General features: G+C 44.4%; 1 protein-coding gene across 1 annotated transcript in view; it reads left to right on the forward strand.

Annotated features, from left to right (window-relative positions):
- Positions 1–1,894: 1,894 nt before the first annotated feature.
- The window catches only part of LOC115777540 (heterogeneous nuclear ribonucleoprotein L-like), a 53,945-nt gene continuing 29,160 nt past the window's right edge, over positions 1,895–26,679 (forward strand). The window contains 1 exon segment of the mRNA XM_030725471.1: positions 1,895–2,116. Coding sequence (XP_030581331.1) covers positions 1,895–2,116 — 222 coding nt within the window.

The following is a 26,679-nucleotide window of genomic DNA, read 5'->3' on the forward strand; positions in this document are numbered from 1 at the left end:
ATCTCATTAGCAGCGTTCATTTTATTGATCTTGTTTTCTTCAGTTTCTACATCTGCTGAGAATGGCATTTTTCTCATTCTCAAGGCTGGTGTTAATAAAATCACTGATGGTCTCTTTTCTTCTTTTTTGTCTGTCTCAGTGTCAGAGAGGCAGATATAGTGTTTATTAAGGTTAATAACTTCCATGAAACTCCTGCTGTAAAAGGTTTTACTGCCTACGTGATGCCAGAAAATACCTTTTAAATCCACATTAGGTTACATTATCACCAGATTTTAAGTGAGTTTTTTAAAACTCTGTGCATGCAGGTTATTATTGGCCACCAAAACATTAACATCATGCAGTTGTTGCTAATGGTTGTACATTCCCATGAAGCAACAGGAAATTAGCTGTTGACTACACTGATGACTCAGTGCTGTGATGATCATGATCTGATAAAATCTCTGTAAGAGTTTCTGTTTTCATATCTATTTTTTTCTGTTATGTTCAAGATCTTCTGACAAAAAAATTACCAGATTGATTACAGTATAATAATGATAATATTGGTGATTAATACTAATTCAATTCAATTTTATTTATATAGCACCAAATCACAACAAACAGCTGCCTCAAGGCGCTTTATATTGTAAGATAAAGACCCTACAATAATTACAGAGAAAACCCAACAGTCATAATGACCTCCTGTGGGCAGCACTTGGTGACAGTGGGAAGGAAAAACTCCCTTTAAACAGGAAGAAACCTCCAGCAGAACCAGGCTCAGGGAGGGGGGTCATCTGCTGGGGGGGTCTGAGGGGAGAGAGCCAGGACAAAAGACAAGCGTCAAAACGTGTGGAAATATCATAAACCATAGGACCTGTCCTCACTCCATACCATGGAAGTCATAATGTCTGAACTTCTTAAATTTTTGCTCTGACAAATACTCCTGAAAATGTGATAAAATATTTCTATTACTATTACTACTAATAATAAATATACATGTTATTGTTATTATTAAAACTGGAACACATAAAACCAGAACTATGTGCCAAAAGGACCCCAAATGGGAAGTGAAAACATCTTCTTTTGTTTAGAGGAAGTGACTCTTAACATGTAGTTACACACTTCATGTGTGAAGTTTAAAAGATTGAGCTGGGAAGTCACTTCTAACAGCAGTGCTATTAGCTGGATTTGGGGAATTTCTGGAAGAACCTGACATTGCTGACCCATACTAGAGACTGAGGACAGGTTAGTGCTCGGGTTAACCCTGTGGAAATGTAATGTGTTGTAATGTAAATGTCCAAATCCAACCGTTTTTCACTGGGACGGGGTTTGCTTGTTTTTAATGCCACATTTAAATGAAATGAGTGGCTGATGTATGTGACTGTAAAGATGACAGCGCAGAAAGGACGTTTGTGCATTTATCAAGGCATATTGGTTTTTATGGAGAAATTAATCTAGGCACGATAGATGTTAAATATGGTTATTGCTTTAATGAAGCAGCAAACAAACTCATTCTGACACTCTCTCTGTGTCCTTTTTCCAGCGTCCTGTGATTTTCAGCCTGCTTCCCTCTGCATTGTGTGCTGCCCACCATTCCTCTCTGCTCCTTCTCTGTGCAGTCCTCTGCAGAGCCTGGAGAGGTAGCCTATCTCTGATTCCGACCAATAACACGCCGTATCTGTAAGGCGCAGGACCACATTGACCAATAAGAGGGGACACTGGGCGGGACATACACATAGAAATCACTGGCGCTGGAGAGAGACAGAAAGACAGACGGATCCGTGAGTGCAGCAGTGAGAAGAAGCAGGTACACAGAGACAGGAGGAGACGCCGCAGGATCATTTCCGGCATGGACGTGTCAGAGTGACCCGCTTCAGGCACTGTCCCGCTCTCCCACAGGTCCACCGCTGCTGCGAGCATGTCTACTGCAGAAGGAGCCGGCCAGCGTGAGGAAGGGGAGTACGGAAGGGCGGCGAAACGTCTGAAAACAGAGGAGACGGAGGCGGATGAGAGAGAGGAGGGGGAAGAGGAGCTGGAGGAGGGGGAAGATTCGGACTCAGGATCGCTGCCCGGTAACGGACAGTCGGCGACAGACAACCGGGCCCGGTGGAGCGCGAGCCAGTTCGGAGCGGGAGGGAGGGTAAGGAGCGCAGCGTTATTACCTAACGGTACCCTGCGGCACAGCATCACAGACGAGCGCGTGCGCGCGCTGCTGTCATGCAGTCAGTGATGGACACCTACCTGTCACACACGTCAGCACAACACAGAGCAGCCACTGTGCAGCACCGTGTGCGTTCAGCTCAAACCGGCCTCCGTTAGCGTCTGATAAATGTACAGATGACATCGTGTTATGTGCGTCATGTCTTTAGGGTGAATTTTCCTTTCTCCGACTGAATGGCACCTTTTACGTTTGGCCTGGTCTGTTCGCTTGCACTGCTGTGCTCACTGTGAATGTCAGCACACTAACAGGGTCACAGTACAAGCCATCGACACACACTCAGGGCCCAGAGGGTGAAAGGAGCCGTGAACCAGACCCTCTGCTGACATTTGGCTTGTGAAACTCACAGGTGTTCATTTGGGGTTAATCTCCAGGTTCCTCTCTTGGTTATTCATGATCACCCCACGAGTCTTGCATCTGCTAATGTTGAGCCCATTTCACAGTGCTGTTAAAAAGTATGTGCCCCCCTTCCTTTCTCCTGATTTCTGTTTTTTTTTTTTTTTCACACTTACATGTTTCTGATCGTCAAACAGGTTTTAAAATGAAATAAAGATAACCAGAGTAATTAGAAAGTGCTGCTTTTAAATGATTTCTGTTATTAAGGGAAATTCAGACCACATGGCCCGATGTTAAAAAGTCACTTCTCCCTAAACCGAATGACTGGCAGCGGGGGCGCAGCTATATAATTTCTGAGGTGTATGCGGACACATTTTTAGCCCCCCCCCCCCAACCCTAGCCAGAAATTTCATCTGCACATTTTACCTTCCGTACTGCAGTTTTTCTCTATGTCACATGTGTCAGACTCAAGGCCTGCGGGCTACTTCCGGCCCACGATCTAATTTTATACGGCCCTCAAGATGATTTCATACAGCTATTATTAATAGCCAGTGGGTAAATGTGCTCCCACCACTTATACTACAAATCCCACTCATTGCAACAGCTGCCGGCAGGCCAAGAACTGTGCACCAGTTTTGCGTATTGCCGATTGATCAGCGGATAAAACATCAGTCAGCACTTTTTACAGTGACACAGGTGCGATGAGCTGCCTCAGGAAATCTGTCAGTTCATAGAAAGGGAAGGAAACGGCACCAAACAATCGCACAAACCAAACCAAACCACAATAGTGTGATTACCACCAGATTGTGGTTATAGTGATCGTTCTGGTGGCCAGACCCGTCGCTATGGGCGGGCCCTAGGGGGCCGTGCCCGCCCACTGATACGCTTGGGCCCGCCCTGGCCCGCCCACCCAAGCCAGATCACTAATCAAGCTAATAATAGTGGTGCCCCCCCTGTTGGATTTCATAAGCCCCCCCTTAAGAGTGAGATCTGGCGACGGGACTGCTGGTGGCTACAGCTGATGTAAGGAAAAAAATAACAGCTGCCATTCTCTGCACAGTGAGTAAAACCACACAGACAATGGAGGCGTGGAAAAAACTTGTCAGCGATCATGCCTGAAATTTTCATTTGATCTTCGTTTTTCTTCTTACTTCTCATTCATGCTGGTTGTCATTTCGATTTCTGTAGCCGCGACATCAAGTGCGCGCATGACCTTAGGGACATCAAACGTGCACATTGTGAACTTTCCCTGCTGTGGTAGATTGTAAATTGCAGTGAAATAATAAAGGCGCAAGCAGCGATCAAAGCAGCGATCTAGCCGGTGCGGAGTCCGCGTGGCGGGCTCCTGTTTGCTAAATGCAGTGACAGCAGAGCTCCGAAAGTGAAGCGGTGAAATCCTCAGCCCGACTAAAGGGCGTCTCAGACCAGCGCTAGCTGAACATGTGTGCAGATCACTTATTCATGGACTTATAAAATACAAGACTTCTATGACATCACTTACGACTGTCTTGGGGACAGGAGGAGGGGAGGTGAAGGAGCGCAGGGGCGCCTAATCAGCGCCGCGCCTCTGTTATTGATCATGTCATATGCACACCTGTTAAATACAGAAAATGCAACTACAGAAATATTTTCCCACATCGTTTTGGCGCCCCCCTGTTGTGCGGCGCCCCTATGCATTGCATATAGTGCATACCCCCTTTTTGCGCCACTGACTGGCAGCAAGAACTGCAATCAAGCATGTGTGATAACTTTCACATCACTGTGGACGAATCCTGGCCCACTCTTCTTTGCAGAATGGTTTGAATGGGAAGGTTCCCACTGTTTCCTCCATGTGTGGATGGCGGCTCTCACCGTGGATCGCTGTCCACAAAGCCTTAGAAATGGCTCTGTAACCCTTTCAGACTGATAGATGTCAGAGACTTTGTTCCTCAGCTGTTTGTTAGATTGTGCAGCGGTAGATCACCCAGTGCTGCACCAGGCTGAGAATTTCACTGGTTCACTGTTACCACAGTTAGCAACACCACAGCTGTTAGCACACAATCGTCAGATACCCAGGGGGGAGGTGAGGTGTCTAGAGCTTTGGCTAGGATTGGATCCTGATCAGTCCTGACTGGGATATCCTTACAGTTTTACAAAGACATGGACTCCCTGAGGTTCTGTGCATTGCATACATATGGCTGTGTATCAGACTCTGTCTGTACGTCAACAATAATAAATACCTACAGTGTCACATAGCATACAGAAAAAATAAGATTGATGTGGGCACATACACATGGGACGCAGCAACAGTACTTTCATTAAGTCTGGATCAGTCAGCATCTGGCAGGAAACAATGTTCTGTGTTCTTCTGCACATCCTACAGAGCAGCTCTTTTTTCAGGTTTATAATGTGACTAATAGGTGTGGGCGATATTTGTGATAGTGATATATCTGACTATATAGATTAAAAAATACTGAACGTTTTATCAATGCTTGCAGGCAGCAGCATTTATAAGTGTAAGGAAATGAAGGGCATTTTCCAGTGAGCTACCATCACTGACGACACTACCTGATTTGAAGTGTCACTCTATTAAAACAAGGTGACACAGCAATAGTGTTTTCTCACAGAATGTGATTGCGTAACACTTTAGTTTAACAGTGACTAAAGTAACTTCACCTTGTAACGCCTGCACGGAATGGTCACATAATAAAAACTAATATTTTCTACCTGCAGTATATCTACCTGTACTGCCATACTGTTCCAGAGAGAAATACATGCATATAATATTTGCTTACTCAGTATTACATGTATATGTTTGTCACATTACACATAACAGGCTGTGCCTGTGTTATATTATTCTCTCATCAGTTCTGCACATTAATTTCCTGCTAAATTGCTCTGTTCCTGGTAGACTGTACGTGTCATTATCACTGTTTATAAATGAGTGCATTGTTAGAAGTGTCCACTCCTGTCTGCACTTTTTGAGACTGATAATTTGTAAATCTGGCAAATATGCTCTTTGGCATATATGCTGATTGAGGAGCCAGCATTGCAGAGATACTGTGGAATATGACCTAATGCCTTCTTACTGTTGCACTGCTGAAGGTTTGGGTACAGCCAGATGTTAGTAGCTTCAGGCTGTTGAAGGAAGACCTGCCTTGGCTTTTCTGTAGGTTTTGTTGTTGAAATCTGAAGTTCAGTGAAGTTCATTTTTCAGTTTTCGGTGATTACTTGATGACGTTTGCTGTGTGCATGAGTAATTGTATTGATTACAGTACCTGTGATCTCAGTGTTCACCAGACTTTTTTTTAATCGAGCAGCTCGAGCATTTATCATCTGTAAGTGTAAATCAAGACCACCGAAAAACAAAGCTAAAATCAGCAAAAAGCTATTTAAGCATAAAAATTCAAAAACAATAAATAATACAGCTTCATCAACTGCACCAAAAAATAAAACAATTAAATGTGGATTGTTAAACGATAAGGTGGCGATGTGAATCGCCACCTTATCGTGGTGGAGGGGTTTGTGTGGCCCAGTGATCCCAGGAGCTATGTTGTCTGGGGGCGTGTCCCCCTGGTAGGATCTCCCATGGCAAACTGGTCCTGGGTGAGGGTCCAGACAAAGAGCGGTTCAGAAGACCCTTATGAGTGAAAAAACAAGGGAACAGTTTACCCTGCCCGGGATAGGGTTACCGGGGCCCCACCCTGGAGCCAGGCCTGGGGAGGGAGCTCGAGGGAGAGCGTCTGGTGGCCAGGCATTAGCCCGTGGTGCTTGGCCGGGCGCAGCCCGAAGAGGTTACATGGGCCCGCCCTCCTGCAGGCCCACCACCCGCAGGAGGTGTCGTAGGGGTCGGGTGCAGTGTGTGTCGGGCGGTGGCCGAGGGCGGAGGCCCTGGCGGACTGATCCCCGGCTATCGAAACTGGCTATTGGGACATGGAATGTCACCTCTCTGGTGGGGAAGGAGCCTGAGCTAGTGCGTGAGGTTGAGAGATACCAGCTAGATATAGTTGGGCTCACCTCAACGCATGGCCTGGGCTCTGGAACCAGTCTCCTGGAGAAGGGCTGGACTCTGTTCCAGTCTGGAGTTGCCCTCGGTGAGAGGCGGCGAGCTGGGGTGGGTATTCTTGTATCCCCCCGGCTTGCTGCCTGTACGTCGGAGTTTTCACCAGTGGACGAGAGGGTAGTTTCCCTGCGCCTTCGGGCTGGGGAACGGGTCCTGACTGTTGTTTGCGCTTATGCGCCGAATGACAGTTCAGGGTACCCACCCTTTTTGGAGTTGCTGGGCGGGGTGCTGGAGAGTGCTCCATCTGGTGACTCCATAGTCTTGCTGGGAGACTTCAACGCTCACGTGGGCAATGACAGTGAGACCTGGAGGGGCGTGATTGGGAGGAACGGCCTGCCCGATCTGAACCCGAATGGTGTTTTGTTATTGGACTTCTGTGCAAACCACAGTTTGTCCATAACAAACACCGTGTTCGAACACAAGGATGTCCATAAGTGCACATGGCACCAGGACACCCTAGGTCGCAGGTCGATGATCGATTTTGTAATCGTATCATCAGATCTGCGGCCGTATGTTCTGGACACTCGGGTGAAGAGAGGAGCTGAGCTGTCAACTGATCACCACCTGGTGGTGAGTTGGATCACGTGGCGGGGGAAGATGCTGGACAGACCTGGCACACCTAAACGTATTGTAAGGGTGCGCTGGGAACCCCTGGCAGAAGCCCCAGTCCGGGAGATCTTCAACTCCCACCTCCGGCAGAACTTCGACAGCATTCCGAGGGAGGCTGAGGACATTGAGTCCGAATGGACCATGTTCCGCACCTCCATTGTTGAGGCTGCTGCTCAGAGTTGTGGCTGCAAGGTGGTTGGTGCCTGTCGTGGTGGTAACCCCCGAACCAGATGGTGGTCACCGGAGGTGAAGGGAGCCATCAAGCTGGAGAAAGAGTCCTATCGGGCTTGGTTAGCCTGTAGGACTCCGGAGGCAGCTGACAGGTATCGACAGGCCAAGCGGAATGCAGCTCGGGTAGTGGCCAAAGCAAAAACTCGGGTGTGGGAGGAGTTCGGTGAGGCTATGGAAAAAGACTTTCGGACAGCATCGAAGCGATTCTGGCAAACCGTCAGGCGACTCAGGAGGGGAAAGCAGTGCTTCACTCACACTGTTTATAGTGCGGGGGGGGGTGCTGCTGACTTCAACTGAGGCTATAGTCGGACGGTGGAAGGAATACTTCGAGGACCTTCTGAATCCCACTGACACGCCTTCTGTAGTGGAAGCAGAGTCTGGGGATGAGGGGGATGACTTGACCATCACTGGGGGTGAGGTCACTGAGGTAGTTAAACAACTCCTTGGTGGCAGAGCCCCTGGGGTGGACGAGATTCGCCCTGAGTTCCTGAAGGCTCTGGATGTTGTAGGGCTGTCTTGGTTGACACGCCTCTGCAACATCGCATGGAGATCTGGGGCAGTGCCATTGGATTGGCAGACCGGGGTGGTGGTCCCCATCTTTAAGAAGGGAGACCGGAGGGTGTGCTCCAACTTTCGGGGGATCACACTACTCAGCCTCCCCGGTAAGGTCTATGCCAGGGTGCTGGAAAGGAGGGTGCGTCCGTTAGTCGAACCTCGGATTCAGGAGGAACAATGCGGTTTTCGTCCTGGTCGTGGAACGCTGGACCAGCTCTTTATCCTCTCAAGGATATTCGAGTGTGCGTGGGAGTTTGCCCAACCAGTCTACATGTGCTTTGTGGACTTGGAGAAGGCATTCGACCGTGTCCCTCGGGGTGTCCTTTGGGGGGTTCTGCGGGAGTATGGGGTGTCTGGCCCATTTTTGCGGGCCATTCAGTCCTTGTGTAACCACAGTGAGAGCTTGGTCCGTATAGCCGGTAATAAGTCGGATTCGTTTCCTGTGGGTGTTGGACTCCGTCAGGGCTGCCCTTTGTCACCGATTCTGTTCATAATTTTTATGGACAGAATTTCTAGGCGTAGCCAGGTGGCGGAAGGCTTCTTCCTTGGTGGCCTCAGAGTCTCATCTCTGCTTTTTGCAGATGATGCGGTTGTGTTGGCTTCATCAGGGGGGGGCCTCCAGCTCGCAGTGGAACGGTTCGCAGCCGAGTGTGAAGCGGCTGGCATGAGAATCAGCACCTCTAAGTCTGAGGCCATGGTCCTCAGCTGGAAAAGGGTGGAGTGCCATCTCCGGCTCAGGAACGAGTTCTTGCCTCAAGTGGAGGAGTTTAAGTATCTCGGGGTCTTGTTCACGAGTGATGGGAGAAGGGAACGGGAGATCGACAGGCGGATCGGGGCTGCTTCTGCAGTGATGCGGACGCTGCACCGGTCCGTCGTGGTGAAGAGGGAGCTTAGCGTAAAAGCGAAGCTCTCGATTTACCGGTCGATCTACGTTCCTACCCTCACCTATGGTCACGAGCTTTGGGTAGTGACCGAAAGAATAAGATCGCGAATACAAGCGGCAGAAATGAGTTTCCTTCGAAGGGTGGCTGGCCTCTCCCTTAGAGATAAGGTGAGGAGTGCGGCCATCCAGGAGGGGCTCAGAGTAGAGCCGCTGCTCCTCCACATCGAAAGGAGCCAGTTGAGGTGGCTCGGGCATCTGATTAGGATGCCTCCTGGCCGCCTCCTGGGTGAGGTGTTCCGGGCATGTCCCACCGGGAAGAGGCCCCGTGGTAGACCCAGGACACGCTGGAGAGATTATGTATCTCGGCTGGCCTGGGAACGCCTTGGGGTCCCTCCGGATGAGCTGGAGGAGGTGGCTGGGGAGAGGGAAGCCTGGGCTTCTCTGCTTAGGCTTCTGCCCCCGCGACCCGGCCCCGGATAAGCGGAAGAAAATGGATGGATGGATGGATGTTAAACATTAGGTCTCTCTCTTCCAAGTCCCTATTAGTAAATGATTTAATAATTGATCAACGTATTGATTTATTCTGCCTTACAGAAACCTGGTTACAGCAGGATGAATATGTTAGTTTAAATGAATCAACACCCCCGAGTCACAGTAACTGTCAGAATGCTCGAAGCACAGGTCGAGGAGGAGGATTAGCTGCAGTCTTCAATTCCAGCTTATTAATTAATCAAAGACCCAGACAAAGTTTTCATTCTTTTGAAAGCCTGACTCTTAGTCTTGTCCATTCTAATTGGGAAAATCAAAAACCTGTTTTATTTGTTATTATCTATCGTCCACCTGGTCCTTACTCAGAGTTTCTGTCTGATTTCTCAGACTTTTTATCTGATTTAGTGCTCAGTTCAGATAAAATCATTATAGTGGGTGATTTTAACATCCATGTAGATGCTGAGAATGACAGCCTCAACACTGCATTTAATCTATTGTTAGATTCAATTGGCTTCTCTCAAAATGTAAAGGAGCCCACCCACCACTTTAATCATACTCTGGATCTTGTCCTGACATATGGCATAGAAACTGAAGACCTAACAGTATTCCCTGAAAGCCCCCTCCTGTCTGATCATTTCTTAGTAACATTTACATTTACTTTAATGGATTACACAGCAGTGGGGAATAAGTTTTATTACAGCAGAAGTCTTTCTGAAAGTGCTGTAACTAAGTTTAAGGATCTAATTCCTTCATTGTTATGCTCTTCAGTGCCAACACAATACAGAGCAGCTACCTAAACTCTGCTCCCAGTGAGGTCGATTATCTCGTCAATAGTTTTACATCCTCACTGCGTATAACTTTGGATACTGTGGCTCCTCTGAAAAGGAAAGCTTCAAATCAGAAGTGCCTGACTCCGTGGTATAATTCACAAACGCACAGCTTAAAGCAGATAACCCGAAAGCTGGAGAGGGAATGGCGTCTCACTAAATTAGAAGATGCTCATTTAGCCTGGAAAAAGAGTTTGTTGCTCTATAAAAAAGCCCTCCGTAAAGCTAGGACATCTTACTACTCATCATTAATTGAAGAAAATAAGAACAACCCCAGGTTTGTTTTCAGCACTGTAGCCAGGCTGACAAAGAGTCAGAGCTCTGTAGAGCCGAGTATTCCTTTCACTTTAACTAGTAGTGACTTCATGGATTTCTTTACAAATAAAATTTTAGACATTAGAGAAAAAATGATTTATAACCATCTCAAAGATTATTCTTCATGTTCGGCTGCTTTCAGCACTGCTGGTATTTGTTTAGACTCTTTTGCTCCAGTTGATCTTTCAGAGTTAACTTCAATAGTTACTTCCTCCAAACCAGCAACATGTTTGTTAGATCCCATTCCTACTAGACTGTTCAAAGAAGTCTTTCCAATTATTGATGCTTCAATCTTAAAAATGATCAATCAGTCTTTATTAGTTGGCTATGTACCACAGACCTTCAAGGTGGCTGTAATTAAACCTCTACTTAAAAAGCCATCACTTGACCCAGCTGTCTTAGCTAATTATAGGCCAATCTCCAACCTTCCTTTTCTCTCAAAGACTCTTGAAAGAGTAGTTGTAAAACAGCTAACTGATCATCTGCAGAGGAACGGTTTATTTGAAGAGTTTCAGTCAGGTTTCAGAATTCATCACAGTACAGAAACAGCATTAGTGAAGGTTACAAATGATCTTCTTACAGCCTCTGACAGTGGACTCATCTCTGTTCTTGTCCTGTTGGACCTCAGTGCAGCTTTTGATACTGTTGACCATAACATTTTATTACAGAGATTAGAGCTTGCTATAGGTATTAAAGGTACTGCACTGCAGTGGTTTGAATCATATTTATCTCATAGACTCCAATGTGTTCATGTAAATGGGGAGTCTTCTTCACACACTAAGGTTAATTATGGAGTTCCACAGGGTTCTGTGCTAGGACCAATTTTATTTACATTATACATGCTTCCCTTAGGCAGTATTATTAGAAAGCACTGCATCAATTTTCATTGTTATGCAGATGATACTCAGCTTTACCTATCAATGAAGCCAGATGACACACATCAATTAGTTAAACTGCAGGAATGTCTTAAAGATATTAAGGCCTGGATGACCTCTAATTTCCTGCTTCTAAATTCAGATAAAACTGAAGTTCTTGTACTCGGCCCCACAAATCTTAGAAACATGGTGTCTAACCAGATACTTACTCTGGATGGCATTACTTTGGCCTCCAGTAACACTGTGAGAAATCTTGGAGCCATTTTTGACCAGGATATGTCCTTCAATGCACATATTAAACAAATATGTAGGACCGCTTTTTTGCATTTTCGCAATATTTCTAAAATTAGAAACATCCTTTCTCAGAGTGATGCTGAAAAGCTAATTCATGCATTTATTACTTCTATGCTGGATTATTGTAATTCATTATTATCAGGCTGTCCTAAAAGCTCCCTGAAAAGCCTTCAGCTGATCCAAAATGCTGCAGCTAGAGTACTGACAGGGACTAGAAAGAGAGAGCAGATTTCTCCCATATTGGCTTCTCTTCATTGGCTCCCTGTTAAATCTAGAATAGAATTTAAAATCCTTCTCCTCATCTACAAGGTCTTGAATAATCAGGCCCCATCTTATCTCAAAGACCTCATAGTACCATATCACCCCAACAGAGCACTTCGCTCTCAGTCTGCTGGCTTACTTGTGGTTCCTAGGATACTTAAGAGTAGAATGGGAGGCAGAGCCTTCAGCTTTCAGGCCCCTCTTCTGTGGAACCAGCTCCCAGCTTGGATTCAGGAGACAGACACCCTCTCTATTTTTAAGATTAGGCTTAAAACTTTCCTTTATGATCAAGCTTATAGTTAGGGCTGGATCAGGTGACCCTGAACCCTCCCTTAGTTATGCTGCTATAGGCCTAGGCTGCTGGGGGGTTCCCATGATGCACAGTTTCTTCTCATTCACCTTATTTATTTTGTTTATACTTCAATCTGCATTTAATCATTAATTGTTATTAATCTCTGGCTCTCTTCCACAGCATGTCTTTTGTCTCCCCTCTCCCCCCTCAGCAGATGACCCCCCCCTCCCTGAGCCTGGTTCTGATGGAGGTTTCTTCCTGTTAAAAGGGAGTTTTTCCTTCCCACTGTCACCAAGTGCTGCTCATAGGGGGTCGTTTTGACTGTTGGGTTTTCTCTGTATTATTGTAGGGTCTTTACCCACAATACAAAGCGCCTTGAGGCGACTGTTTGTTGTGATTTGGCGCTATATAAATAAAATTGAATTGAAATCTCATACAGCTGCAGCACTAGTTTTAAAAATGCTGCAATGACATTTTCTTGCACAAGTTATGCATCAGCTAAAGGACTCGTGGGTTATAAACTAAATGACCGACTGAGTAAACAGAAGTGAGAAGTTGTTTTTGGATTCAGGAGATGGGTGTAATGTATACGAGTGGCTGCCATTCAACCACACTGTTCCTTCACTGTTTCCTTTCTCATCATCTCACCATTACAGTGCATGGGTATTAGAGTGGAACATACACACACACACACACACACACATACACACATACACACACACACTCTGAGTGAAGGGGGTATCATCTTGCATGTAATCAGCATTACATGCATGTAGTCTAGTTTCCGAATACTCAAGTATGCATGCACATACAGAGTTACACGTACGTCATCTCATCCATAGAGGTTGATTAAGAAGATGGATGAGCTACTTAGGGATGTCTATTACTTCAGCCATTACTTACAGAGAGCACATGTATACAGCTGACAGGCTAAAAACAGGATCCCCATAAAATAAACAATAAATGACATGATAAGTATTTAAAACACCAAAGTAACAAGTACACAAAGATCCATCAAACATCTGATTTCTGTGATTGCTGCTGGATCCTCAGTCAGTCTAAAACTGAGGGGCTTTCTTTGACTTGGCTCGGTTGATTTAGGAGCACTTTAATTCTCATTATGGTGAGTTCAAAGTTGTTGGTACAAAACCCTTCCTCTTTCTGTCAGTCGAGGTGAGGGTCACTTATGATCGTTCATAATATTCCAGTGTCAGCTAGTGAGTACACAGTAACCTGTTGTCTTTCTGTAATAATGATAAAGAAAACGACATTTCTTTAACCGGTGTGAAAGGTTGGAGCAACCTAAGCTGTCCTGCCTGCTTTATTTATTTAAGTTAATACTTTTGCTTGTAGGCTTCTTCTACTTTCTACCTTAATGTGTGTATTTTCTGTTGTAGTGCATCCTTGGATGACCTGGATGCAGTACAGTCCCTGAATGCATCCTGTCCACACACTGATAAAATGTCACTCTGCTAATGAAAGGCACGAGTTAAGGCTCCAGTACCATTATAATTTCAGAATTTTATTGCAGGTCTATGTGGTTGCATCTCTGACTCAGCTGTGTTCCATCCATTGCACATCTTTAAAGCTGATTTTAATTTAGGGCTACAAGAGTTCACCGAGCAGCTCGATCACAGAAAAAATCCTCAATGTGAATTCTTTATTTCAGGGTTTAGTTTAATCCGTGACTCTAGTGCTCGGTTGTCACCACATAAGCACATGTTTCACCCACATTTGCAACTAAAGATAGGCCTGCAATAGAAATGTATTTAGGAACACACATTTGAATAAAAAGCATTACAAGTTTCAGCCCACACAGCCCCTACTTTTCTCAACAAAAAGACTGATAACACAACAGCAGTGAAAGCGATGCTGTCGAAGTTTAACATGGAGCTGGAGTCTGTGTGCACACACGGTGAAGTGCAGACAGGAGATGGATAGATTTATTGTCATTATGCTGTTGATACACACAATGAAATTTGCTTGTGCGTCCACTAAAAGATCAGTGCTCACAGCCGCACATTACAACCACAATAAAGCACCCACACATTCACACATAGATATATATTGAAAGCATAAATAATCAGAAACATCGAGGCATTACATGTTGCATATTCCTATAAAGTGCCGTTGTGCTAGGTAGGTATTGGTTATTTAGGTATGGCCCCGGGCATGAAACTGTTCCATAATCTGGAGGTGCGGACTGAGATGGCCCAGAATCATCTGCCAGAAGGAAGCAGGGTGAAGACATGGTTGGCAGGATGAGTCTTATCCTGCAGAATGCCACGTGCACGGTGGTGGCAGCAAATCTTAAAGATGTCATCCGGGGGGGGGGGGGGGGGGGGGGCAGTGGGAGTCCAATAATTCTCTCAGCTGACCTTATGACCCAGCTGAGAGATTTCTTATCCTTGCCGGTGCTGTTGAGATACCATGCAGTGATACAATGAGCTCCTGTGGAGTGAAAGAAAACTGGTTCTTATAGAGCGCTTTTCTACTCTACATGATCACTCACATTCATACAAGCACTTCCCACATCTAAGTGCTTTCCATCTAACATTCACGCTCCAATGAACACATCGGGAACAACTTGGGGTTCAGTATCTTGCCCAAGGACACTTTGGTATGCAGACTGGAGCAGCCAGGAATTGAACCTCTAACCTTCTGATTTGTAGATGACCTGCTGTACCTCTTGAACCACAGCCACCCCGTGAAATGTGTTTCTAGTGTCCAAAACAGTAACGCTTGCAGTAAGTTTACTGCAAGTGCCATTAAACCCTTCACTGGTAAAAGCTGGTGGGAGTAAAAGTGTATATATGCACACCTACTGTTAACTTAGTTTATATTAGGCAGCTTGCTGGAGGCTGATGGCAGACATCCCACTTTCTGTTGCAAGTGATACCTGCAGCATGCAGGGGTGAGTTTAAGGGGGTAGGGGGTGTACTAGACCAGAACAGCATTTCATAAAACTGTGTTTTTGTTCACAGTAGAACATTTTAAGAAAATATTAGTTCACTTTGAATTTGATGGTAGCAACACATCTCAGAAAAATTGGTACAAGGGCAACAAAAAACTGGAAAAGTAGGTAGTACTAAAAGAAAGAGCTGGATCAGATCAGTAGCATGATTGGTTCTTATTAGTGCTTTTATTCTCTACACGAGCACTAACAATGCTTTGTCTTCATTCACACACGCATTCATACACTTTTTTCTACATCTGAGTGCTTTCTATCTAATATTCACTCACACAACAGCACACTTCACTTGAATGCATTGGGAGCAGCTCGGTGATCAGTATCTCTGAGTTTCTCAGAAGTTAAGATGGGCAGAGGTTTACCAAGCTGCAAAAGATCAGGTGTTCAAATTGTGCAAAAAAAAAAAAAACAAAAAAAAATTTGATTGAACTTTTTAGAATAGTGCTCATCAACTTAAATTGTGAAGACTTTGACGAGACGAGACTGAAAATCAAGATTGGATTCCTGTGATCTTTGGGCCCTCAGGCAGCACTGCATTAAAAACAGGCATGGTTCTGAAATTACTGGATGCACTCAGGAACACTTCCAGAAATCATTTGCCATCATGTTGCCATTAACAACTGCAGGTTAAGCTTTAACATGTGAAGAAGAAGTCATGCATGAACATGATCCAGAAACACAGATGTCTTCTCTGGGACTAAGCTCGTTTAAAATTGACTGAAGCAAGGTGGAAAACTATTCTGAAGTCAGATGAATAGAAATTTGAAATTATTTTGGAAAAAATGTTAATGTTAATGACTATTAATTCAATTTTGATTTATTTATGTAGCACCAGTTCATAAAAAATGGTGGCCATAATGCACTTTATATTGTAAGGTAAAGACCCTACAATATTAGAAAGAAAACCCCAAAATCAGATGACTCCCATGAGCAAACACTTTGAGACAGTGGGAAGGAAAAACTCCATTATTCACAACCAGTAGAGGGAGGAGAAACAGAAGAGAGCAGAGGGAAACAGGGTAAAAGGCTCATGATGGGAGAGAGAGCCACAGTTTAATAACTGCTATGATTAAATACAGTATTGGTGTATGAACACAGAGAGATGCGTGAAGAAGAAAACACTCAGTGGCATCGCCTGAGACCGGGTGAGCCAGCACAGGTTATGAGGCTCCTATGTTAAAGTTCAGTCATTTCATTCACAGGCAGTGATGAGGTCATTATTTAGACAACAAACTGCCTTTTTTGTTTCCATTCCAAAATTGTAAATATATTCATTTCTCTACTTTTACCAGCTATATTTTAATAATGTAATATTTTGTTTTGTGGCAAAACCAGCTAAATCCAGATGTTCTTTTGCAAAAACCTCAAATCAACTTCTTCCATATGGACATACAGTAGACATCGCCTAAGTCACAGTCGCACAAATCGGATTTTCGCTCTAGTCAGATGGCTTCTGTAGGTCCTGATTGTTCCTAACTTTAATTCCAATAAAAATCACCACCTGAATCGGATCATACAAGTCGGATTGTGGGGGCTCGTCCTCCGCCTACCTCAGATGAAAAATCTAGGAATGCATTTCCAATTAAATCTGATTGCATAAGTCAGATGAGTTTAGCCAAACTGCCAGACCATCTGGCATTTTGGCTAGGCTAACAGCAGTCTCAGTACCACCATCCGCTAATGCTGAAACAGCTCTTGGAGACCTACAGGCAGCTATAAACAAAAGCAGGGCTCGTATCCAGAGGGTGTTTTTATTGTGGCTGGTGATTTTTACCATGTCAATCTCAAGACTGTGCTGTGTAGCTTTGACCAACATGTAAAATGCACAACTAGGGAAAACAATACTCTGGACTGTGTCTTATATCAAAAAGGGATACAGAGCCTCACCCCTCACACACCTAGGCCAGTCTGATCACCCGTCACTATCCCTGATTCCTGCATATTGCCCCATCATTAAAAAACAGGAACCCATAATTAAATCTGTCACGAAGTGGCCTGCAGATGCATCCCTACAGCTACAGGACTGCTTTGAGCAGACAATCTGGACCTTGTTTTTCACTCAAGATGTGGAAGAATATGCTTCTGCTGTCCTCTGTGTTGAAAACATTACCATCAACACCCGAGTCAGGATCCCCCCAAATCGGAATCCCGGTCCAGGTTCTTCTGAAGGAGCACAACACTGCCTTCAAGTCAAGATACAGAGTACGGTATAGCAGAGCCTCCCTGTCTCCCCTGGAGGACATCTTTAAGATTCGCTGTCTCCACCAGGATAAGACATCCTGCTAATCATCTCTTCACCCTGCTTCCTTCTGGCAGGCACTTCTAGGCCATCCCAGCCCACACCTCCAGACCACGGAACAGTTTCAAACCCAGGGCCATATTGGAACTAAATAACCCTCCTACCCCCAACCTAGCACAACTGCACTTCATAGGATGATGCAATGTTCAATATGTGATGCCTTGATGTTCCTAATTATTTGTGCTTTTAATATATTTATGTGTAAATGTTTAAGTGCTTTAGTGTGGTTGCAGTGAGTGTGAGCATTGATCTTTTAGTGGTTGCACAAGCTAATTTTGTTGTGTGTATCAATCGCATAATGACAATAAATCTATCTTATCTATGATCAGGATTGTTCCTGCCCTTGTGCTAGCTGGTCTGGATGAGTACCATCTATTAGCAGCCTACTTATTTGTGTTGTCAGGCATTCATGGAGTGCCATTAGCTTCTTTAGCTAATAAGTGTGGATCATGTTGGGTCCTGGTGCCGCCCAATCATCATTCCATAGACTTGTTGTTGGATGTCTGCCCTCAGGTTATGGCGACTGTTCTTGTTGTGGGAGGCTGCTGCTAGGTGTTGAGCCAGTGGGTAGGGCTGGGCGATATATCGAGTTTTTAAGAAATAGCAACTTTCCGGTGACGTCAGTGACTTCTGGAAACCTGAAATCCTCTGCTGCTGCCGTGTTTTGTGTACATACAACCTTTGTACTGCATCAGTTCGTACGCTTTGGCATCGCCCAGACCCCCAAGCGTACCTGGCTGTTGGTTTGTACCGTAAGTCACGTGACCTTAATAGCAGAAGTGGGTCTTTTTCGTGTCCTTGTAAAACACCACATTGAGTGGGTGGGCCTGTTGCTGTGATATGTCAGCGCATATGTCTGTGGATTTACTGAGCTAGCCACAACCCTGCTGACTGAAGGATGGAGTTTTGCTCATTCAGTCTGTTTACACGTTTTGTTATTTGCACAGAGTGCTAGATGTACAGGAGTACACACAGGAGGAAGTACTTTGGTGAAGTCCACTTCACTGCAGACTGGCTTTTTAAAGAATCAGTCAGCCTTTTGCTATTTTCCTCTGTATCTTTTCTCTTTACATTTTAATAGCACAGCTGAGAGTCTTTTGTTATGGAGGGAAAAAAGCATTAATTTATTCGAGGAGCATTATTAATTAAATATGCCAGTAGTTTATTTTTGAGCAATTTCTGATGTACATCTACAGCTGAATGTTAATAAAAGTGCCCATGTGACATTCAGTACGTGTAGCTTTGACTCAGAAGTGCCTTTTTGTTTATACATTTTGGGAAGAAAAAATATCAAGATATCATTTTTGGCCCATATCGCCCAGCCTTACCAGTGGGTGTTAGTGATATGTGACCTCCTCTCTCAGAGGTGTATATCCAGTCAGTCTCTGCTCTGGATGGGTCTGCCCTTGTGCTATTGTTCCCTTGCAGCTGCTCATACACCTTGGATAGGTCTTTGGAGAACAGCAGTGTTCTAGCCAGCAGTTGATCGCCTGATCTGGTATGTGTCTCGGGAATAGACCTCTATTGTCTGCAACCGGCTCCTCTAACGGGACTTTGTCAGTAAGCTGGGGGAGTCATGCCCTTGACTCTGGACCTCCAGCTTTTTTTGTATTGATGTTATAAACCTGAGCTACCAGGTGCTTCTTGGCCAGTGTCGATGTTGGTTTTTCTGCCACGTGTTTCATATAACGTGTGTCATTGAGTCAGCTGGCATAGTAGCATTCTGTCAGTTTATTCCAGTAGCCCACTTATCATCAGTATGTCCTGGTTCCTCAACACTGCACTATTCAGCTGCTTCATGTATTTAACAAAAACTAGGCCACACTGTAGGAGCACTGTGTTAAAAACAGAAAAACTAAGCACACTCTTTGATTCAGTAGCTTGTAGAACCACCTTTAGTAGCAATAACTCAAATTAGTCGTTTTCTGTATGACTTTATCAGTTATCATTTTATCATTGTGGAGAAACTTTGCTCCACTCGTCTTTACAACATTGCTTCAGTTCATTGAGGTGTGTAAAGCATTTGTTTATGCAGAGCTCTCTTAAGGTCCTGCCTCAGCCTTTCAGTCAGGACTTTGACTGGACTATTGCAACTAAGACTGCAACTATCGATTATTTTAGTAATCGAGTATTCTATCGATTATTCCATCATTACTCAATTAATCGAGTAATTGGATAAGAAATACTTGTCTTATTAAAAGTTCATCTGCATATTTTAACTTCTGTACTGCAGTTTTTCCCTGTGTGAAACAAACAGGGTGGATGGAGCAGCTACAAAGTTCTCTGTTCTTCACTTACTCAGGTGGTTGATGAAGGACCTCCAGCTGTTTCCCAGTAAAGGTTTTAAGGTGGTTACAGGAACAAGAGCTGCTGCTTTGGATGCTAGAAAAACATCTACTTTTGCTCCACCTGAGCTCACGTCTCAGTAACGGCTCCGCCTCTTTGTGCTTGCAGACAGACTGCACCTGACAGTGCTGCTGTTGTGTTATCAGTATTTTTGAAACTGGGGGCGGCATGAGCTTAATGTAATGCTTTGTATTCACAAGCCTCCTCCTAAATATATTTCTATTGCAGGTCTATTTTTAGTTTCTAATCAGGGATTAAAGCATAAAAAATATTTTGACGGAGCCCCTGAAAATCTCAGCCTAACGAGCACAACACACACACACACACGAAAACTGTGTCAACGATGATCCACTCCATGTTAAAGGGTCGTTTTTTCCAAACAGATTTCATTCGCAGTGACGGAGAACTTTAATGCTGCTAATGTGGGTGAAAACACCTGAGCTGTAGAGTTTAAATGAAACATCAAAGCAACTAATTTGCGTTGAGGATTTTTTTATAATTGAATTATTCAAGTTACTCGATGAAGTGTTGCAGCTCTAATTGCAACACCTTGATTCTTTCTTTTTCAGCCATTCTGATGTAGATATGCTGCTGTTCATGGGGTCATTGAACTATTGCACGACCTAATTTGAGTCAAGTTTTAGCTGTGGAGTAGATGGCCTCACATTTGGCTCTAGAATACTTTGGTATACAGCGGAGTTCATGGTCCACTCAGTGCTGGAAGGTACCCAGATCCTGTGGCTGCAGAAGAAGCCTCCATCATCACCCCTCCACCACCCGTGCAGGCAGTTTGTAATGAGGTGTTTGTGCTGATGTGCTTTGTTTGGTTTTCAACCAATGTGGCCCTGTTGATTAAGGCCAGAAATCTCCACTTTGCTCTCTTCCATCCAAAGTACATTGTTCCAGAATTCTTGTGGTTTGTTCAGTTTTAAATTTACAAACTTAAGCAATTTATTCATGTTATGTTCCCCCAGGGTCAGATGACTGGGGGAACCAGGGGATAGTTTTTGTATATATGAAGTACATATATAAAATGTATTTACTTACTTGTGGTTCCTAGGATACTTAAGAGTAGAATGGGAGGCAGAGCCTTCAGCTTTCAGGCCCCTCTTCTGTGGAACCAGCTTCCAGCTTGGATTCAGGAGACAGACACCCTCTCTATTTTTAAGATTAGGCTTAAAACTTTCCTTTATGATCAAGCTTATAGGGGTGGCTGTAGCTCAGTAGGTAGAGCAGGTCACCTACTGATTGGAAGATCAGTGGTTCAATTCCTGGCTACTGCAGGCTGCGTGCCAATGTATCCTTGGGCAAGATACTTAACCCCAAGTTGCTCTCCGACCGTTCTGTCGGAGTATGAATGTGAGTGAATGTTAATTAATCATGGAAGTGCTTGTATGAATGCGTGTGCATGGGGTAAATGTGAATGTGTTGTGTAAGCGCTTTGAGTGCTCATATCTGAGTAGAAAAGCGCTATATAAGAACTAGTCCATTTACCATTTATAGTTAGGGCTGGATCAGGTGACCCTGAACCCTCCCTTAGTTATGCTGCTATAGGCCTAGACTGCTGGGGGTTCCTATAATGCACTGTTTCTTTTTTTACTTTGTTTATACTCCACTCTGCATTTAATCACTAGTTATTATTAATGTCTGGCTCTCTTCCACAGCATGTCTTTTCTCCCCCCTCAGCAGATGACCCCCCCCCTCCTGAGCCTGGTTCTGCTGGAGGTTTCTTCTCTGTTTAAAGGGAGTTTTTCCTTCCCACTGTCACCAAGTGCTGCTCATAGGGGGTCGTTTGGACTATTGGGTTTTCTCTGTATTATTGTAGGGTCGTTACCCACAATACAAAGCGCTTGAGGCAACAGTTTGTTGTGATTTGGCGCTATATAAATAAAATTGAATTGAATTGTTTTATATAACCATGTGCTATTTGAAGAAGTGAAATGTGTGTTGGTGGAAGTCAGTGTTCTGTAGCCTTTCTAAAGGTATTTGTGGCTCTGAATGATCATTTGATGTAATGTTGTTCAAGTGTTTGCCCTTAGCAACAGGAGTTACAGCAGCTGATCTGAGGTACTCTTCACTTTTACCACAACTTGCACTCAGGTGCGACTAGCAAGTGGTCGTCCGATACCCTGCCCCCTCCACCCCCCTTCCCCCAGGCTAGACCCCTGACAATTATTCATACTTTTCTGTTAATGAGAAAACAGCCCTCATTCCCAAAAGTGTGTGTGTGCGTGTGTGCATGTGTGTGTGTGTGTGTGGGAGCTGATGACTAACAGCACGATTTGTCAGGCTGAGAGCAGCGAGAAGATGGCGGCTGTTTGGTAGGAATGCGCCGGCTGCCTGAGCAGATGGCGCTGTTTGGGTAGGCTGCCGGCTGCAGCAGAGGGAGAGCTGAGGCTTTTCAGACTGCAGCAGAGAAAAAAAGGACAACACAGGACTCAATAAGAAAACTGTCAGGTAAAAACAATATTAAGAAAACTAATGGATGAGATTCAGAGATTTAAAAATAAAATACATTGTGCAGTAAACACATTGTTACTAATATTCTATAGTGCATTGTGCTTCATTGTGCCTGAGGCTGATGTTTTAAGCAGTGTTGTCCAGGAAAGTTGAATACTATCTTTACTTTGATCTACAATATTCAAATACTGTATAAACTGTACCGGAGGAATAGGTGTTAATGTCATGTAGTTCAGTGGTAATCACATGGCTGTCAGTGTGACATTCAGCTCCTCCACATGCTGAAGTGCCTCGTCAACCCTTTTCACCACATGGGATTCCAGCAGTTCTGCTACCTGGTAAAGTGCTTTGAGGTGCTATGCAGGAGCAGGCTGTTTACCTGCTTCAAGATAACCATAATGGAGGAATACAAGTCCACAATGCCAGCCAGTCGAGAGCAAAGAGTGAAAGCGCTTAGAAGACAAGTCGTGGAAGCAGACCGGGGATGCTGAAGGCAGCTGTCAGCTGACAGTGACTCAGGATGTTGTGAAGCAGTAACTGACTTGTGAACAGCCTCCGTCCTTAAGCTGGAGAACCTTTGGCTAAATTCTCTTGCATAGTCAACACAATGTGTGATATGAGAAGCTTGTGTGCTGGGTTAGCAAAGCTACATATAAACAGGTATTTCTGTTCAGAAAAATGATTTTGTTTAGGTAATATTGTCCCCTTTATCTGGGCATATCTGCACTTTAGTTAGCACGCCGCGCTTTAAGAAAAACATTTGCACATTAAGAAGCATAAACTTGCACATAAACAATTCAATATTCATTAGTTATTTATCAAACATTTTAACGGTACAGTCAGTCTTTTTCTATTAAATCTGTGCCAGGGTACTGGAAAGGAGGGTTTGTCCGTTAGCCAAACCTCAGATTCAGGAGGAACATTGTGGTTTTCGTCCTGGTCATGGAATGCCGGACCAGCTATTTCTCCTCTGTGGTTCAGGATTCTAGCCAACGGTTGATCGCCCGGCGCGGCGCCATGCTGAGGTCATCTTGCGTCAGGCTCAGAATTTCACCGGTTCTCTATCAGAACTGTTCTATCACTGCAATTAGCAAGCAGGCGTGCAGCCCACACACTCCACACACTCTGCGCACGCCACTCCAAAGGACAAATTTGGTCTTCCTATCACACATAAAATCCCAGAGCTTGTCTTGTTTCTTGACTTCGTAGACTCACAAGAATAACACGCTGACATGTTGCTAAAGGAATGTTAATTAACAGTAGCTGCACGTAAACGTGCATCTTACTTTCAGAGCATCAACACAGACTAGAGGGATGCACACGCCCTATTGTCATCAAGTCACATGGTCCAATCAGATTCAGGTGCCTTCAATGGCCCGTAGAACCAACCATTATCACAGAATATTGCATACATAATATTATTCAACTGTTCACTGTCACCGAAGCAGCAAGCTGGTACAGCATTAGCATTAGCCCCCCCCCCTAGCACACACATGCGCGGGCCTGAAATGTTTTTCTGGCTAGAACCCTGGTGGTTGCCCATCTAGTCTGTATGTGTTTTGTAGACCTGAAGAAGACATTCAACTGCAACCCTCAGGGTATCCTGTGGGTGGTGCTGTGAGAGTATGGGGTGTCTGGCCCATTTTTATGGGCCGTTCAGTCCCTGTAGAACTGCAGTGAGAGCTCGGTTCACGTTGCTGGCAATAAGTCAGACTCATTTCCGGTGGGTGTTGGTCTCCACCAAGGCTGCCCTTTGTCACCGGCCGAATTTCTAGGTGTAGCCAAGTGGCAGAAGGGTTCCTCCTTGCTGGCCTCAGAGTCTCATCTGTTTTTGATGATGATGATGATGATGCAGTCCTCTTGGCTTCATCAGGTGGTGGCCTGCAGCTCGCACTGGAGCGGTTTGCAGCCAAGTGTGAAGCCGCAGGTATGAGAATCAGCACTTTTAAAAAGGAAAAGGATGAGTGCTCAGGGACAAGTTGGTTCCCCAAGTGGAGGAGCTGAAGTAACTCGGTCTTGTGTAGGAGTGCAGGAAGAGTGGAGAGGCAGATGGATTGAGGTCTTGGCTGCAGTAATGCGGATGTTGCAGCGGTCCGTCGTGGTGAAGAGAGAGCTGAGCGTAAAAGTGAAGCTGTCGATTTATCACGAGCTTTGGGTAGCTTTAATAACTGTATTTGATAGCAGACATTGCATTCAATAACAGCATCATGGAGTGTCCAGTTTGTCATAATTAATATTTAATACAGCATATCTGAGTATGATGGAATTGGATAGATAGAGAGGGTTGTATAAAGGTAGGCTACAACAGTAAATTATCAGGAAAACCCACTGGAGAAAAAAATGTAATTGGGGGCCTCATCCTTAGCCCCCATAAAACCTTCATGTGTTCACTAAACCAATGGAACATTTTGCATCTCCACAGTAAACTAAACCTCTTTGTTAGAGCAGTTGGAAAATACGGGGACACTAACTGTTACTCCTTAAATGCCATCTGCTTCCTCCTATCAGGACATGGACGGTGACCTGAAAAACTCTTCTCAGTAGGATATTTAGCTACTGTATCAACTCTGTTGCTACAAACAAAAGTTGGAGTTCCTCCACAGAATGAGAGACTCACTGATTTAATCAGAGCGGATGTGTTCAAGGTACTCTGCAAATAAAATACTTATAAAGTTGTTGCACAATTTATTTAAACAAGACACGTTTGTATGCACATAACACTCATACAGCCCTGTAATAAAAGCATTTTACAGTTATGGTTAGTGCATAGTTCAGTCTGGTTTAGACATGATAAGTCTGTGTTCTCCTTTGTAAAGTGCCTAACAGTTCACATGCTGTGCATTTAAAGATATAATGCCATCATTGTTCGAATGGCTGAAAGAAAGAAGCCAGCAGCCTGGTGGACAGAGAGAAAAGTTATTCTCATGCCCTGTTTTTCCTCTCCAAACACTTAGATGAGCCATCTGCCTCTATAAATGGATTAAAAGGAATGTCAATGTGAAAGAGAAGGACAGAAAGAGGAAGGATGGGGGGTGGGGTGGATCGTAGACAGAATGATATAAGAGGGAACAACAAGAATATCTGAGGCGATATCCAAGCTACAAAAAAGGAGTTTGGAGAAGTGTTAACATTTGACTCGAATATCCTGTATTCTTACTTCGTCTCTCTCTCTTCTGTCACGGTTACTCCAGATTCAGCACTGACAGTAAAAACTTGTTGCACGAAGGCCTTATTCCAACATTCCTGCCCTTCATTGACCAATGATTTCCTGCTTATGACTGATGTCTGCTCTTTATTCAAGCTGAATAAACAGACGGTAGTCAACGGTTTTGCAACTAAATCTATGTTGACTGCCTGGGTGTTTAGTAACTGTCCAGTCAAATAAGTTACATGCTTATAAACCGGTTGGGGAGGCCTTTTCTTTGCAGAATACTTAGAACAGCATCAGCACATTGAAACACTGGCTGTGTTCAAATACACCTGTGAAGGTGCTCTGAGGAATTGGACACAGAGCACCTTCACAGGTTTGAGTTGTTGCCTCTCAGACCTGTTTCAACAACTTCCCCACCACCCTGTTGCCAGTTAATGGTTTGTTCCTCCTTGGATTAGTGTCTGTAAGTGTTCATTATTGCTGTCGTTAAGAGATGCTCCAAATTAGACATCTGGATTTGATATTTGTTAGGGCCAGTCATGTCGTTGCATCACTTTCTCCTGCATTCCCCACACTGACTGCAAGAATGAACCTGATATATCCCAGACCTTGACTTACACAATTGTCAGACTCTAGCTAGCGGTTGATGACCCGGCGCTGCTCCTGGCTGAGTTGCTGTCCAGAACATATCGCTGTCGTTACAGTTTGCTAACAGGAGCAGGGAGTCGTTCTGTAACCGTCCGTCCGATACCACCGGCCTGTGAATTTTTTCTGGCTAGAAGCCTGAAATATTATTAGCTTAATGTTTGAGTGGTCAGATGTTTGTTTTTTGGCATATTGGACACATTTTAAAGTACAGCAAATACTGTGAACTACCCCTTTGGTATCATCAGGTATATACAGGTTTTAATATTATCCTTTCAAGGTTTGAAAAGTGCTTGAATTTTAGATATAGTGCTTGAAATTGTAACCACTTTTTTTTATAATAAAAAAATAACTATCTGATTGAATAGGTCGCTTATGACACAGAGAAATAAAATGAGTCAGAAAGTCCAAAAAAATTCTCCGCCTGGGCCTGGCCTGCATGTGACCCCATAATCTGTTTGTGACCCTGCCCCTCCAATGAAGACAGAGAGTGTTCGCTGGAAAACTGCAAATTCCAATTATGAATAAGATGAATATGGAATTATATTTAAGCCAGCAGTCGTGCATGGAAAAACCATAATCCGTAGAAATAATATCATTCATT

This window comes from Archocentrus centrarchus, unplaced genomic scaffold (genome assembly GCF_007364275.1).
Source record: "Archocentrus centrarchus isolate MPI-CPG fArcCen1 unplaced genomic scaffold, fArcCen1 scaffold_55_ctg1, whole genome shotgun sequence".
In the NCBI taxonomy this organism is placed as follows: Eukaryota; Metazoa; Chordata; class Actinopteri; order Cichliformes; family Cichlidae; genus Archocentrus; species Archocentrus centrarchus.